Here is a 17,069-nt window from a genome sequence, read left to right on the forward strand (position 1 = left end):
CTGTTGGAGTCCTAACCCCCACACTTCAGAACATGACCTCATTTGAAGAGAGGGTCTTCACTGAGGTGGTCAAGTAAAGTGAGCTCCTGAGGTGGGCCCCCTCGGGCATGCCCGTCCTTTACATGGGGAATCGGCACAGGATGTGCAGGGCAGGCGGAGGTGTGAGGACACGGGGAGGGCAGACCCTGGCAAGCCCGGAGAGGCTTTCTCTGTGGCCTCAGAGGGAGCCCTCCCTGCCCACACCTCCACCCCAGCCCGCTAGCCTCCAGGACGGTGACAGTGCCTGTCGTTTAAGGACCCCTGTCTGCAGTACGTTGCTACCGCAGCCCCAGAGACGAATCCCTCACCCCTGAGGGTGGAAGGACCTGGGGGGGCCAGGCCTGGGGTGTCCCAGCTCGCTGTCCCTCCTCTAAGCCTGCTTACCATCTGCAGAGTGACAAGGTGTCGTCCCATACGGGCTTTTTGAGAATGGTGACATGGCAGAGCTGATGGGTGACGGGGGTTGCAGGGGTCTGTGTGTGCGTGGGGCCTGGGGGACAGGGGTGAGGACACTATGGCAGTGAGCGACCTCCAGAGCGCCAGCTGGCCATGGCACTCCCAGCAGACCTCAGCACAAGCTCCTGCCAATTCCGGGGCCCCCATGCTTCCAGCAGCTGGTCCCAGAGCCCTCACTGCCTGTCCCCGAGGGTGTTATTTCATCTCCGGAAGAGCGAGTACTTCCTGACCGGAGGGGCGTCTGAGGATCTCATGGGTGGCATTCCAGAAGGTCTGGGCCTAGCAGACATCTGGGCCCATCCTCCCCACATGTACAGCGGCCATGCCAGGCGGGCCCAGCCAGGCCACACAGAAGTCTGTGGCCGGACCAGAACCAGGACAGACGCTTACTCTGTCACCGTCCTGGAGGCTAGCGGGCTGGGGTGGAGGTGTGGGCAGGGAGGGCTCCCTCCAAGGCCGGAGAGAAAGCCTCTCTGGCTTGCCAGGGTGTGCCCCCCCACCCGTGTCCTCACGCCTCCACCTGCCCTGCGCATCCCTGTGCTGATTCCCCGTTTAAAGGACAGGCATGCTGTAGGGGGCCCACCGGTGCTTGTCCCCCAGGTCACATTGCCATGGGCCAGGGCAGCCACTGCTGGACCACAGGTGGCCTCAGCTGGGTCTCCAATATATGCCCAGGGTCCAGCACACAGCCGATGCCTGTAAATACTCCTTATATCCGATGGGAACAGGGAACGCAGTTGGTGACTCAAAGCACAGCACAGTGCATCGCCTGGGCAATAATTAGTGTGTGACGACCTCATCTTTCAGTTCCTGTGCCTGGGATAAGTGCCAGACCCTGCACTCGGAGACTTCCATCAATGACCAGGTCACAAAGCTGGAAATGGGTGAACAGCACGGCTGGGATTTGAACCCAGGCCACAGATCCCAAGCCCCAGCTGTCAGCTCCCACCAAGAGGGTCGTGAGGGCCGAGTTAATCCTGCCAGAGCCCCTCACTCACCAGGCCGCCTGCCTGGGATGCCACCGTGGGGGCCCATGAAGCTGGGGCCCTGCCAGTATGCCCCGGTGCACATGGCCAGCTTAGGGTCACCAGCTGCCCCCCTCCTGCCCAGGGCTCTGAAGGTGGGGCCTCGCTGCCCCGCTGTGTACCACCAGCATGTCTGAACGGCCTGGGAAAGCCCTTGGCTTTGGGTCTGACAAGGATGGTGATGGTAGGGGGTCTGAGGAGCCAAGCACTCCCCCTGGACCACCCCTCCCACCCTGCGTCCCAGAAGGACACTGTCCCCTTGCACAGGCCCTGTTCTGCACCTGCCCTCAACAATTATCCTCTCATCCCACACAACCGGGCACTGTCCTGTCTGGACCATTTTAGAGTTGGGGATCCACAGGTTCCAGGACGTGAAGCGACTTGCTCAGGCTGGAAGTCAGGATGCTGTGGGGGGAGATGGGGCGAGGATGGAGGAGGACTTGCCCCTGGGGGAGGCAAGAGGGCCTGGGACACGCCCAGGTAGGTGCCATCCTCCTGGCAGCCGTGCCTGCCTCCAGGGCATCCCTGCTCGGCACACCTCCTTGCCATTTGCTCCCGGCAGCCCGGACTGGGCACACTCACAGCGCTTGTCTCAGACATCCCCCAACCTGCCCTCAGGACCCAGCTGCGTTCAGGGAGGGCCCTTCTCTGCCTGAGCCTGGAATCAAGCGCCCTGTCTTCCTCCCTGCCAGCTGGCAGCCTTGCTTGGGGTCTTCAATCCCTGCCCAACCCCCACCCAGCGCCTGACCTGGTGGCCGCACACTTCTGGCCCCGCAGGCGCTTGCACGGCGCATGGGGACCCTTTCCCAACTCATAAAGTGTCTCGTTGTGCTGGAGCCTCCAACCCCCACAGGGAAATGCTGGCTCTGCTCCAAGATTCAACTTAAAATCTCCCAACCTGCTCCTCAGGGCCCCGTGCTGTGGCTCCTCTGTCCGTGGCACGTGTCGGGATTCCAGACCAGCAGGGCGGCTGAGCCCTACAACCGTCACATTTTCACAGACCGTGACCATCAAGGGCCCTTTCGTGATCTGCACTGTTAATGACGGGGCCTCAGTGTGGGCCTGAACATCCTTGCCACAGAATCCTCAACCATGCCAGACACCAGGCCACCCGGCCACCAGGCTGGGAGGTTGGCTGCGTGGACACAGGCTGAATCCGTGGAGGGAGGGGGAGCCTGCGGCATGGCCTGGCCAGGCTTCCAGGGCCCTGTTCCTGCCTCTGACGGGCAACCCGCACCTCTGCCCCTCTGAGCTGTCACTCCCTCTTCTGCAGGACTGCGAGGCCCGGGGAGGGTAATCGCGGGTGCATCGGTTTGGGGCCAGCCTGTGGCTTTGGAGAAGGCCCTGGGAACAGTCTGTCCCCACTGTCCTCCCTGAGACACCCACGTTTCCCTCTTTTGTGCTGCCTGTGGGCACTGCAAGCCAAGCCCACCTTCCTGTTCCGAATCCCACACCTGTCAAGGCATCAACGAGCAGAGGGAGTTTGAGAATGTGCATGACAGTGACACCACCAGCACAATGCACCCCGCTAGCCTGTAACTGTCGGGCTCCAGCACATGCCCAGGCCTCCAGCGGCACCTCTAGGGTATCAATGGGCATGTCTCCCAAAGGGAAACATGTGGGCTTCCTGTACAAAGATTCCCCCTTCCTGGAGACGCAGGCAGTCCCACCCCACTTGCAGGCATTCGGCAGGATGCCGTCACAATGGGGCATCTCCACCCGGGCTCAGCTGCACACGGCACAGCTATGGCTGCGGTAGAGGCCCTGCTATCATTCTTGGCTCGAAAAGCAAGTAAGAAAACAGATGGTGCCAGCATAGGTGGGCTCAGGGTGGACGCGAGGACAGCCGGGCAGATGTCCCCATTCCTGTGTGGGCACCTTGACTCCAGTCCTGCCACCAGCTTGCATGAAAGGCCTTAGGTATTTCCTTAATACCATGCCGCAGGTATTAAGGAAACTGAGGCTCAGAGATGGTCGGGAACTTGGCAAGATCACGCAGCCTGTACCTGGTGGGGTGGGGACGGCCCAGTCTCTGTGTAAGAAGACCGGTGTTCTGTTTCTTCTGGCCTTTCCCCTGCCCCTTCCGGCTCCCCACATGTGCTCCCAATTCATGCATCCGGGGAAGGCTGGTGGTGGCGGAAGCATGTCCTGGTGTCCAATTAAAACTGGGCATCTGGAGTGCTGGCCCGGGGCAGAGGGAAGCCGAGCCAGGCAGGGAGAGCACGCACGGGCCGTGTTCCGCCGCATCAGGGCAACACGCATGGGCACACTCTCCCAACCCTGGGCTCCAGCAGGCTTTTCATATATATCTGTACCAACAGGGCCCAGCACACAGACCAGTGTCCACAGGCCATATTTGGCCTCTAAACTCAGGAAGGCCAGGGCTCACTGATGCCTGTCCCACAGGCTGTCTGTAGTGACAGGTCCTGGCTCAATGTGAACAGGCCATAGATGTACAGCCTTCTGAGGCCAGACAGCGCTGCACGGGAGCCCAGCCTGGCAACACTGCCCACCTCCTGAGACAAGGCTTCCTCTGGTTTTAATGACAGAAATAGTTCCTTATGGTTATAGGAGTAACACTATTCATTATTAAAAACCCAAGCAGTACATAAAGGCTGAAGAAAAATTAAAATCCCTTGCTAATCTCCTACCCTGACATGGCCCTCCCCCTGTTAGCATCTCAGTGGCCTTTCCACTGTGCAGTTCTGTATGCACAGCAAAAATAATGCACCTATATACATATGCACACACATGCCCATGATATGATATGACAGAACATGATATAATAGAGCATAATTCTTTTCATGGGAATGTGCTCCCTCTAAAACAATATCCTGAGCACCTCCACAGAACCTACCCAGCTCTGCAGAAGGCGTCAGTAAACAGCAGCTCTTTCAAGGTATAATTCACATACCATACAATTCACCTATTTAAAACATAACAGTTCCATGATTTTCAGCTCATTGAAGGAGCTGTGTGTCAGTCACCACAATCAATATTAGGACATTCGCCCAAAAGGAAGTCTCCTGCCCATTATGTCACTCCCCACTCCCCCCTCCGCCAGCCCCTGGCATTGGATAATCTACTTCTTGTCTCCAGATTTGCCAGTTCTGGACATTTCACATAAATAGAACGTACAATATGTCATCTCCTGTGATGCTTCTGACACTGAGCATCATGCTTTCAAGGTCTGTCCACATTTTAGCCTGTGTCAGCGCTTCAGTCCTTTTTATGGCCAAGTAATATTCCCTTATGGGACCACACCACATGTATCCATTTCTCAGCTGAAGACTTCAGGTTGTCTCTACTTCTTGGCTACTAGGGATAAGCTGCTGTGAGCACTCGAGCACAATCCCTTTGCATGGACACGTGTCCCTTTCTCTTGGGGACACACTGAGGAGGGAATGGCTGGCTCACCTGGTGACACTGTGCTTGACGATCTGAAGACCAACCAGGCTGGCTTCCTGTTCGGCTGAATCGTTTTTCACTCCCACCAGCAGCCAGGACTGGGGGGTCCAAATCACCGCATCCTTGTCAACACTGGTTATTGCCCTTTTGATTGTAGCCATCCTAGCAGGTGTGATGTATCTCACTGTGGATTTGCATTTTCTTGATGGCTAATGATGTTTAGCATCTTTTTATGGGCTTGTTCACTATTTGTAAATCTTCTTTGGAGAAATGTCTATTCAGATCTTTTGTTCACTTAATTGGATTGCCTTATATGATTGAGTTAGGAAAGCTGTTTATATATTCTTGATACAAGTCCCTGATCAGACATGGTTGAAATATTGTCTCTCATTCTGTGAGTTATTTCATTTCTTCATAGTGTTCTTTGCAGCACAAAATGCTGAATGTTGATGAAATTTAGTTTATATCTGTTTTGGTTTTTGCTTGTGTTCTTGGTGTCATTTCTAAGAAACCATTGCCTAATCCAAGATCACAAAGATTTATCCCTATGTTTTCTTCTAAGAGTTTTATAGTTTCAGTTTTGTTCCTTACCGTAATTCTACATAAAAAGAATCACATTTCCCTTACTGCCATTTGTATCACAAGATGCCATTTCTTCATCTGTGAATCAGAAACAATGGTGCTGATTTCACTGGATTTATGTCATTTTCAATATTCCTACTGTTTGCATTCCCCATCAGCGTTACTGCATGCCACCTGGTAAGAACACCCAGGGTGGGAAGGACACGGTGTGCTCGGCTGAGCAGGGAGACCCACCCAGCCCCGGCATGGAAATTCCATTTGAGAAGTGGACAGAGTCACATGTCTCAGCTCTTAGAATTGCTGGTATTTTCAGAGCAATCCAGTACACTGACCAGGCCAGAGGGATGTTCCCTGACCCCAAGCCAACCAGTGCTCTAAGGTCAGCTACCCCACGAAGTCCCCCAGGGGTGGGGCTGGCTAGCCAGAGGGCCCCCACAGCTACTGGCTTTGGGGAAACACATGTCCAGTGTCTGCTGTGCTCACCCACACACCCTGGGAGGCAGGAGCCATAACCGGCTGCTCTGTACAGGTGGCTGAGGCCCCCAGGAGTGGTGACGTGCCCCGACCAGGACACAGTGAGGTGAGGCCAGAGCCGGGGCTGGAAGCTCATTGCCTGGTTTCTAGGCCATTGCGGCTGCCACAGCCGAGGGCTCCCCCCTTCCACAGAAGGCCTGGGGTGTGCAGCCCACTGGGGAGACATGGATGACGTGGGGATGAGAGGTGCTGTCCCAGCTGCTCAGACGTGAGACGACCACTGAGCACCGAACCCAGTGCCGGACGGAAGCCAGGACCCAGGGTGGAGTTTGGGAATGGAGGTGAGGAGCTGCAGGGTGAGGGCCCCGGCCAGAGCCCCCGCACACTCAGGCTCAGCCAGCATTCTGGGCCCGACAGCTCTTTTCTAGGGGGCCATCCTCTGTGTTGGGGGATGTTGAGCAGCTGGCCTGGTCCCACCCACCAGGCACCTGGAGCACGCCCTCCCGGGGTCATGACAATCAAACTGCCTCCTAGCATTGCCAAATGTCCCTTGAAGAGCAAAACCAGCCTGGTGGAGAATCTCCGCCCTGAAGGAAGGAAGGAGGAAGGAATGGGGGAGACGGCAGGTGCAGCGGCTGTGGCCCCAGGACTCCTGGCCAGACAGCGGGGTCAGAGGGCCCTGGAGCTCACTCTTGCCTCTGATGCCCACCACTGCGTGATGTTGGACCGGAACCTCCCCTTCCCTGAGCCTCAGCGGGTCACCTGTTAAACTGGGTCACTCCACAGGGACATGGTCAAGAGTCCGTAAGAAAGCCCCTGAAGCTGGACCCACGTGGGCACTCATGAGCGCTGATTCCTCACTACAGTCATAAAACAGCAGCTCAGTCAGGCGGCCCCCTTCATGTCAGACCCCCACAGCTTACCTGTAGGACTCGAGACTTCCAGCTAGAAAAGCCAGCCTTCCTCCCTGCCAGAAGGTCTCAGCTAGAAGGCAGTTCGGGGCTTTACCTGTCTCCCCTCCGGGTACCCCCATGGAGCGCGGCCTCCTCGTGAAGCGCGGGCACCGCGGGGCTTCGGACAGCAGCTGGACGAGTGGGAGAGTCTCTGTGGCCGGCGCGGATCCGGACAGCATGTCAGAGGGTCACGTGGCAGCCACCACCCTCATGCCCGAGGGCGCCGGGGCCACCCCCTTCCCAGCACACTGAAATAGACTCCCACCACGCTCCAGAGATGCACCTGTTTCCCAGGCATAGGGGAAGGGACTTTGAAAAGCCGCGCGGGGCACAGGGTGGGTGCTGGGGAGGGTAGCCCCGCTTACTGCCGGCGTGTGCCAGGGGCAGCAGGAGAGAGCTCACCCACCCCTCGTGGTCCAGTGTGGTCACAGTGGCAGCCCGTGCCAGGGCCCTGGGGCTGCCTAGCAACCCCACAAACACATGCAAAGCTTCATGACACATTCAGGCTCTCAGTCTGGAGGCCGGAAGCCCCAAATTAAGCTGTGGGCACAGCTGCCCCCTCCAGGGCACCAGGGACAGCTCCTTCCTGTATCTTCCAGCTCCTGGGGGCTCAGGCGCTCCTGGCCTTGTGTTGGCATCGATCCAGTCTCTGCCACTGCCTTTACATGGCTGCCTCCTGTGTGCCCACATGGACCGTTCTCTTATCAAGACACCAAAGTTGAGATTCGGGGCACCCCCCCAACTCAGGATGACCTCATCTCCATCCCTATCTTAATTATATCCACAAAGACTCTTACTCCACATGAGGTCACACACTAAGCTTCTGGGTGGGCATGAATACTGGGGGGACCTACTTAACCCAAGACATAGCCACAGTGTGCCAGAGGGGAGACTGAGGCTTGGGAAACTCACGTGACTGACGGGAGGCCCCTGAACATGAACGGCAGCACCGGGGCCCTGCCCAGACCTGGCTACTGCGTGGCCCCACGGCATCCCCTGTTCTCCGAGGTGCTGCTCTGCTAGTTTCAGCTTTAAGATCTCCAAGGTAGAAACTTACCTGACCTGCCAGCCGTGTAGCACTAGGTGCTGCCTGGACCCAGCGTGTGGCTGCAGAGAATGCACAGGCACTGTCCTGGTCAGTGGTGTTCAGGATGTATGCAGACCCAGTCCTTAGATCACCAAGCCAGGATCCCGCAGGAAAGAGCCTTTGGGCCACACCCCGAAACACAAGTCACATTTCACACTGCTCGGCCCGTGGAGCGGCCCTGGGTGGGCCGAGTGACCCCTCGACAGCACCCAGAGCAAATACCTATGCCATCGGCTCTAAAGCGGGTGCAGCCAGAGTGGGGGCTCCCTCGCCCAGCAGGCCTGATCTCACCTTCATTAGTCATGCTGGCCCGAAGCCTCTATCTCAGGGCCTAAGTGGCAAGTGAGTCCCCGTTCATTCAGTCTGTAGTCGGTGCCCTGCGGCTCTGTGCCCAGCTCAGGGCGGCACAGTGAGGACAGTGACAACATCTGGCTGAGGGCTCAGCAAGTCCACTGGCTGCCTCAAACCTGAGGCAGGAGCTGCCGCAGCCCTACTTCCCTAAGAGGAAACCGAGGCAGAGATGCAGGCGGGACAGAAGCAGCTCTGGTAAGCACGGGGGTTGTAGGTACTGAGCCTGAGAGTTGGGTGGAGGTTGAGGGACCCATGGGGTGTGACATGGTTCCCCTGTGCCCTGGTTCCCCTGGGCAGTGGGCATTCTGGGGACCTGATGGGGGAGCTCTGGAGGAGAGCCCCAGCAGGGACACAGAGGCCAAGGAGCAGCTGGTCACGCACGCCAGGCAGAGGGGGCAGGCTGTGTGAGGTCAGAGAGGGCAGGCCTTGCTCCGGGGAGGTGCGCGACCTGCCCCAGCAGAAAGCTTCCAGGCTGATGCACAGGAAGTCACGGAGAGGCAGACCAGCACCCAGAAAACCGTGAGCCTCGAGGTCAAGGGCATCGGGGACGTGTGCTTGGAGCTGGTTCTCTGTCACTGGCCAGTGGCTTCCAGACTGTTCCAACCTCAGCACACAGAAAGCAACATGCAGGTCATATGTGGCCCTGCACGCACAGGTGTGCATACCCGTGGGGTGACTGAGGTTTGAGCTCTCTCTGCATCCTCACCCTCCTCAAGGCAGCTGGGCGAGGGGGTGTCTTCCTCTCCCATAACTTTGTTCACTCACATGGCAAACACGTGACAGTTGTGGCCATCAGCACGTTTGTGGAGGTCATGTGGTGGCCTGGTTCTGAGTCTTGGCTTCACACGCCTCTGCTGGCCCCGTTCTGCTTCTGCCTTTATAGGAAGAGAATCATCCGGGCCTGCTGATGACCCAGGAGGAGGTGCGACGTGGAGACTGCCGCTGAGGACTGGCTTGTTTATTCCAGCGTCTGAACTTCCTGTGGCTGCTGTAACGGACTTCCAGCTTCCGGAGACTCTGTGCTCCTTGCCTGTGGCTGTGTCACCCCAACTCCATCCCCTTGGTCACCTTGCCTTCTTTTCTGTGGCTGTCCGTGACCTCCTCTGCCTCCCCTTCCAATTGTGATTGCATTTGGGGCTCACTCAGATAATCCAGGATCACCTCCCCGTCTCAGCATCCTTACCTCAATCCCATCAGCAAAGACTCTTGCTTCCAAATAAGGTGGCACTCACAAGTTCCAGGGATGACACCATGTATTTCAGAAGGGCCAGTTTCCAGCCTGCCACACGCAGTGACAGTTTATATGGTACCTAAAGATGTAACACGTTTTTTTCACCAAACAGTACTTTCTCTTACTACTGGTGAGGAGCTCTGCTATCTCTCCAATCCATTCAGCTTTTTACATAACAAATGCTGCTGTGACCCACTGAACTGATTTTCATGTCCACAAATGGGTCGCCACCCACAGCGTAGAAAGTTCCACCCCACCTTCTACACCTGTGGCCCTGCCAGGGCGGGGGACCCGAGTGAAGCCATGATGTCTGAGAGAAGCGTGCTCTTCTGCACACCAAGGGTGCCTGGAGGACCCTCCAGCTCTAAGCCACGGTCCCTGCTGCGCCTCAAGAGGGCCCGCCCTCCAGCCGCCCGCCGCCCTGCGCAGCCCGAGCCCCAGTGGCAGCCTGGCTCATCAGGCAGTGTGGGGGCCTCTGACCAGAAGGGAAGTGGTGACAGTCCCAGAGGGCTTCAGTCTCTCCGCCGCCTCCCCAAGGCCCTGCGCAGGCCCGCCCCGCTCCCGGCTCAGCCCCCACTGCACGTGCCAGTCTGGTTCCCCACCCAGCTGGTTCACCCATCATGGTGCCAGGAGCACGCACGCTTACTCACACTTTCATTTGCTGTGTTACTCAAAAGGGGAGAAACAAATGGGATCAAGGGCCTGCGAGCTTTGTGGCACATAGTACAGATGTTCAAGGTGACTTTGAAGCAACAGAGCATCAACACCTTTTCAAGGGCAGAAAACCTGAGGCCTGGAGAGATGGAGACATCACCTGGTGCCTGGGCAAGGATTCTTAAGGTGCAGTCCTGGCCTATCCAGAGCACTCAACACTCAGCACCAGCGGCATGCTGGACACCTCCACCTGGAAGCCCCATGCCTCACAGTTGGAAAAGAGGATGCCTCTTGTTGCATCGGCCCTCAGCCACAGCTCCGCACCGGCCAGCAGCCCCCCACAGCACGCACCGACACCCTCTCTCAGCTGCTCCCCTTCTGCAGCTCAGCAGACGCATCTGCACCGGCCCCCTTGCTCAGCTGCTGGGTCACTGGCACAGAGGCTTTGCCTCTCTGAGCCCACGTCCTCGTCTGTGAAAGGATGCCTACTAACTGGACTGCAGGGACACCTGTGAGATGCGACAGTGAAAGCACCTGGCACTGCCTGGTACCTTCCCAGCTCTGACTGTATTAGCATCCCATGTGGCTTAGCAGCTGACCACAGGCTGGGTCTTATGCAGCAGAAGCAGGTCTCTCACACTCCTGGGAGCCTTAAGCCCTGCACAATGGTGTCAGCAAGGCCAGGCCCACGCTATCATGTGTGGGGAGGCCCTTCCCTGCTCCCCTGGCTTCTGCCGAGGGCTGATCATCCTTGGCTTCCTCCAACCTCTGCCTCTGCTGTCACTCCACCTTCACTGCGTCTCTGTGTCTGTCTCTCTCCTCTTACAGGGACACTGGTCGGACTGGACTGGGGCCCACCCTAGTCCACTATGATCTCACCTTAACTAGCAGGATCTGAACGAACCTGTTTCCAGATAAGGTCACATTCACAGGGACAGGGCTGGGCCTTCAGCTCCTCTCTGGAGAACACAAGTCACGGAGAATACTGACTTTACCGTGTTCATCAAAACCAAGGTGGTCTTGGAGCAGCTGGCACAGAGGCCGCCCTCCCACATCGTGCTTTATCCTCTGTGCCTCCGACAGCGTCCCTCGCCTGCCCACCCCCAGCTTCTCTTCTGGCAGGGACCCCGCCCCACCCTCATCAGTGTCCCCCCCACCTGCCACGCTAATCTCCAGATCCCCAGCACTGAGCACCATCTCCGGGGACTCACATGGCCTCCCAGGCTGAAACCTAACACCTTGCTCGGGAGCTCAGCACCCAGGCTGGCTAGGACCACCGCCCTCCGGTCCCACCCTCCTGCACCTGCCCCACCCCCTTTGGTCCTCTGCCCCTCCACCTGTGCTTGGGAACGTGTTGACCCACGCCAGGTGTCCACTTACGGCATCTGCAGGGCCATCTGTGATGCACATGTCCCTGACATGGCACTTCCAGGGACCCCTGAGGTAAAGAACACACAGGGACCCCCAAGGTATTAACCAGGCACTGGCTGCAGTGGGGACCACCCAGATGTACGAGGCTCAGGCCAGTGGGCAGATGTCTCATCATGCAACAGAGGATGCGTGCCGCTGGACGCCGGGGCCATCACCTGCCCCAGTGTGGGGGCCTGCTGTGTGCTAAGCAATAGCCAGGTGCCAGGCCTCGTCCCGCATGGGGCCAGGAGGTTGGCAGGGTGACCAGGGAGCCAGGGGAACCAACTAACTGCATCTGCCTCGTGGTCAGTGTCATGAAGGAGAGAAGCAGGAGCAGCCATGGCCGCCCCTGTGGCTGAAGTGGGGAAGGTGTCTGCCGCCATTGGGGGTTCTGGGCCTCCAGAGGGAGGAGGTGAGTTGGAGCTGGACTCTGAAGGCGGAGAAAAGGTTTCTGCGGGTCCTCCAGGGGGGTCGGCAAGTGGAGGGACCACGATGCTGGCAGGAGCCGGGAGCAGGAGGCCCGGGGGAACACCTGACACGCTGGGACAGGCGTTCCAACCCTCTGCTGGGGCCTCAGGGGGGCCCCAGAGCGAGCCAGGCAAGCCGGGAAAAGCAGCCAGTGGGGAAGGTGGGTCGGTATGACTGAGCTCCTGTCTCCCTGTTCAGAAGCTGTCCTGTGCCCAACAGCCTACCTTCCCACGACCTCCTGGAGCCCCACCCCACCAGGGATGCCAGCCCGCGCCAACACCACAGCGATCTGCCTCCCTGCCTGACAAAATGCAGTCCACACACCCATCCGCTGCCTGAGTCAATACAGACAAGCAACGGATTGTAAAACAAGCAAAGGAGGGAACAGGAAATTCACAGAGACACAAATGGTCCGGAAACACAGCAACTGCTCTGGGCGCCCTGGTACCCAGGAGGTGGGGCAAAGCTGGGCACTGCTCCTCCCATCCGGCTGCACATGTGGGAAGACAGACACTGTCCTGCACTGGGCCGGAAGGGGCCAGATCGAGGGCCCCTCCTACCCCCTTTGCCAAGGCATGAATTGGGACAGCCTCTGTGGAGAGGGGCTCGGCAGGAGATATTCCACTTAGCAGATCCTACTTCCTGGAATATCTCTGGCAGATCTGCACAGGCGTGCAAAGGCACACATGCAGGAATCGTCATCCCCACTGGGTGTGCACAGGGTGCGCTAAGATCTGAGCGCACACGGGACCAACGGGCCTTGTGCCTCCTGAGGAGGACGGAGGTCACAGTGGCAGCCTCCTTCCAAAAACTCTCAGCCTGCATCCTGCCGCCAAAAAACAGACCAACTCAGATTGTGAGATGATCTGCAAAGCGACAAGTCTGGACTCTGCAAAAGTGCCCATGGCACAGAAGAAAAACGCAGGGAAGAACATTCTAGAATAAAGGAGACTGAAGACAGAAACATGCTAACCAGCTGTGGAGCATGATCCTAGACTGGACCCCGGAGGAGAAAGGTTTGGAAGGCAGACATCGTCAGGACGCGGGGTAACGCAGGAGGGCAGGCCTCTTCCTGCAGGCAGGACGCTGTGTCCGGATGAACTGACCACTCTGGCTCAGAGAACAGAGGAAGAAAAGCGGCCTGGGGGGAACCGTTAGTGCCCGACTCGCCCGGGTGCAGGCCCTACCAGCCATCCACTGCACTGCTCTTTCCCTGACTTTTCTATACGCTTACAATTTTTTCAGAAGAAAGAGTTGGGGAAACACTGACAAAGAAGAAAGCAACATGGAGCCAGAGACTCGGCAGCTTCGCTTTCACGGATCCAGGAGACAGACCGGGACTCAGAATACCTGGCTGTGCACCTGAGGAAATGCTTTCCTCTCCTGGGCCTCAGTTTCCCCATCTGTAGCCAAAGTTGGCAAACGCTGGTTTGCACACCCCCCAAAACACACCTCTGGCTCCTGCAGCAGGCATGGGGAGTCCATCCCCCTATACTCTGAGCTCCCAGGGCAGGGCTGAGCCCTGAGCATCCCGCCTGGCCCAGCCCAGGGCAGGGCAGAGAGGGGACCCACTCGGTGCTCAATGAGCAAATGGATGGGCATAGGCAATTGGACACTCTAGACAAGGTGGTGACGCGGGTACCAAATGTGGTGCCCCCATCACCCAGCACCTACTGCAGAGGCTGGATCGCTGGAAAGTTGTCACCCAGCTGGCCTGTTTCCTCACCTGCACATCGGGGACACAGGAGCAGTCACGTCATAGGGCTGTGGTGAGGGGCAGATGAGGCACCATGGGAAGTGCTCCACTCAGACCTGGGGTGCAGGGCCTGCCTGTGGCTGGTCCTGAGGTCAGTGGCACAGAGCTGCTGACGGGACCATTAAAATGCAGACTGTGCACTTACACACCTGTGTTCACAGTGGCACCAGTCCCGACAGCCAGAGGCGAGAACAGCCCAGGTGTCCCCCAGGGCGTGAGTGGAGAAACAAGTGCAGGGTGTCCCCGTGACACGACGTTACTCGGCCTTGAAGAGGAAGGGGTCTCTGCCTCCAGCAGAACGTGGATGAGCCCTGAGGCTGTGACGCTGGGTCCTTGGCAGGCACAAAGGACAGGTCCTGTGTGACCCCACTCATACGAGGTCCCCGGAGCAGTCACACTCGCAGAGAGGAAAGCAGGGTGGTGGGCCCAAGGCAGGGGAGGGGAGGCAGTTCGTGTTTAATGGGGACGGAGCTCCAGTTTGGGGAGATGGAGGAGTTCTGGGGGTGGATGGTGGGGACAGCTGTCCAGCAATGTGAATGTACTTAATGCCACTGAACTGGACACTAAAAATGGTGAAAATGGTAAATTTTGTGTTGTGTATATGTGACCACAATAAAAAACAAAATGTGCCGACAGAGGCCCCCTCTGCCCAGGGCAGCAACACTCCACATCAGAAAGCTGGGGGCCGCAGGGTCTGCCGAGCAGGCAGTGGAGGGTCCTCGCTGGCCACGCCCCACCAGGGCTTTGTGGATGGGGGCCCGTCACCCACCAGAGTCCCCGCATCACCAGACAGTGGGTGATCGGAGGGGGCCTTGCCAACAACGGCCACCCTGAGTCACACTCACAGGACCAAGGGAAGTGGGGGAAGGTGGACACTCTCCAGTCAGTGTGGCCAGGTCACACCTCGCCGCCCGGGCAGGTGTCCCTTGCTGTGGCCCCGGGCCCAGCTGCTGCCCCCCACAGCACTGTGCTGCCCGGCTCAGGCCTCAGGGCACCCCAGCTGCTCTGCGCTCATGCAGATGCTTTCCAGGTCCTGGGTTGAGGCTCTGGGCCACGGACTCTGACACAGGCCAGGCATTTAGGCCCCAGGGGAAAGGGGACCCCGAGAAGGGGAAGCACCTGTGCAAAGGTGCAGGGTGGGGAAGAGCATGGCCCGCTAGGGGGACCTCCAAGAGCTCAGCATGGCCTGGGCCCAGGGGGCATGCGGAGGTGACCAGCGATGGGGTTAAGGGTGGGGGCAGATCTCAGCCCTGCAGCCAAGCAAAGGTGTCCGTGCCATGCAAGGTGGGCTCAGAGACCAACCCAATGAGGTCCTACCCCTAAACACCTCTCACTGGATGTAAAGTGGCACATGGCTGCAGAGAACAGCAGGGTAGCTCCCCCAGAAATGGAGTTGAATCACCACCTCGCCAGGCCAGGCTACGTCTGGTGTGTCCCCAGAGAAACGACAGTGGGACTCACACAGGTATCTGCACACCCATGTCCATATCCATAGCGGTGTTTCCACAGCAGAGGTGGGAGCAGTCCAGGTGTCTGTCAGTGGATGGCTGGATAAGCAAAATGCGGTCCATCCATACAGTGGACTATTATTCAGCCTTGAAAAGGAAATCCTGGCACAGGCTGCGGCGGAGATGACCTTGAGAACTCCGTGCTCGGGGAAAGAAGCCAGTCCAAAGGTGAATCCCGCATGACTCCACCTGCATGAGGTCCCCAGAGCAGCCATACTTAAAGAGACAGAAGGCTGAACAGAGAGGCCAGGGCTCAGGGCTGGGGAGGGGACAGGGCATTATTTAACAGGGACAGAGTTTCAGTTTGGGAAGATGAAGAAAGTCCTGGAGATGATGGCACAAAGGTTTCACAACAATATGAACATAATTAACACTACTCAACTGTACATTTAAAAATGGCTAAAATGGTGTATTTTATGTTAGGCATATTTTACCACAATCAAAAAAAAATAAAATTCAAAAATTCAAAAAACAAAAAAACACTCCCCACCTAGTGAAGGAAAGAGAGCATGTGATCTAACCATAGAAAACCCACTCCACAGAATCACACAGGCCGCTCATCAATCAGCTGTAGAAGAAATAAAAGGTCGTGGGGGAAACTCCATGAGATGGAGCTCCAGGTGAGGACGCTGCACAGGACCTGAACCCCCGAGGGGCAGCATCCACGCCGAGGGGAAGGCCTGCGCCACTCCCACGTGCCCAGTCATAGAAGGCCTCCTCTGCTCGCGGCTCTTGGGAAAATGGATGCAATGTCTGCTGCCTGTGGGCACTGCTGCCCCGAAGGTCATCACACCTGGTCACAAGCTCAGCTGGGTGTCATCCGGGTCCCCAGCTCCTCCCTGCACAGCCCTGGCCATCTGTACACTCCAATCTCAGCAGGTGGGAAGGGCCCAGGCGGGGCACAGGACCCTGGAGCGCTGTGTATTCCTGAGGACTCTGGGAAAACTCAAAGAAGGCCCCTCGTGGAGTCCCCAGACAGGAGTGCCCAGAGACCTGAGCAGCGGAAGGTGGAATCTCACAGCAATCCCTGCCAGCCCAGGCCCCAGGCTTGCCCGGCGGTTAACAGGCAGCCCCTCTTCCTCCTGGGCAAGACCACAGGCAGGCGGGGCCTCACTCACAGCCGCCCCTGCAATTCATTTTCCTTCACCAGAAGCTCGTGGGCACCCAGGGAGACAGCCTTTGCCAAACACTAATACAATTCAGGCCTGTTTGTTCAAGCAGAGGCCAGTGATGGATGTCTGAATAAGTCAGTGTCCACAGAAGCCATGGAGAGGGTGAATCCGCTGTGCTCAGTATTCGGAGCACATCTCTACGCAGGGCTGTGCGCAGGAGACCTATTCGTGAGGGTGATTTTGAGTTTTAAGTAAAAGGAGAATTTGCAACAACGTGCTGACTGCATGGCTTGCCCAGCTTTGTCCAGGGCTCCCACCTTGAAATTTCTTTTGGTCACGGGTTCCACATGAACATTCTGCCTGCACACTGGTGGTTCGATGGTGTTGGACACAGAATGGAGGAAGACCTGACTGGGAGCTTCTACTCACTGGATCCAAGCAGAAGGCAACACAGACACCCCGCACCAACCACAGGCCCTGCTTGGAGGGAGGCAGGCCCCCAGCGCCTCTGCTGGAGCAGGACCCCAGGACCGGTGCAGGGCGTGGGAGCTGTTG

General features: G+C 57.8%; 1 protein-coding gene across 22 annotated transcripts in view; it reads right to left on the reverse strand.

Annotated features, from left to right (window-relative positions):
- Positions 1–17,069, reverse strand: part of ABLIM2 (actin binding LIM protein family member 2) — a 143,240-nt gene that overhangs the window by 113,690 nt on the left and 12,481 nt on the right. For 4 of the 22 annotated variants that reach the window (XR_008997636.1, XR_008997644.1, XR_008997643.1 and 1 more), the window contains exon 1: positions 6,993–7,240. The exons of 1 other annotated variant lie outside the window; for it this stretch is intronic. Coding sequence is in view for 1 of the 21 variants with exons in the window: in XM_036921337.2 (XP_036777232.2) it covers positions 6,993–7,116 (124 nt within the window). In the remaining 20 variants the exon portion in view is untranslated. Of the gene's footprint in view, positions 1–6,992; positions 7,245–17,069 lie in introns of those variants that run through there. 17 more of the 22 variants (XR_008997647.1, XR_008997646.1, XR_008997639.1 and 14 more) reach the window with 7 other exon arrangements.

Source organism: Manis pentadactyla, chromosome 5 (assembly GCF_030020395.1).
Source record: "Manis pentadactyla isolate mManPen7 chromosome 5, mManPen7.hap1, whole genome shotgun sequence".
NCBI classification, from domain to species: domain Eukaryota; kingdom Metazoa; phylum Chordata; class Mammalia; order Pholidota; family Manidae; genus Manis; species Manis pentadactyla.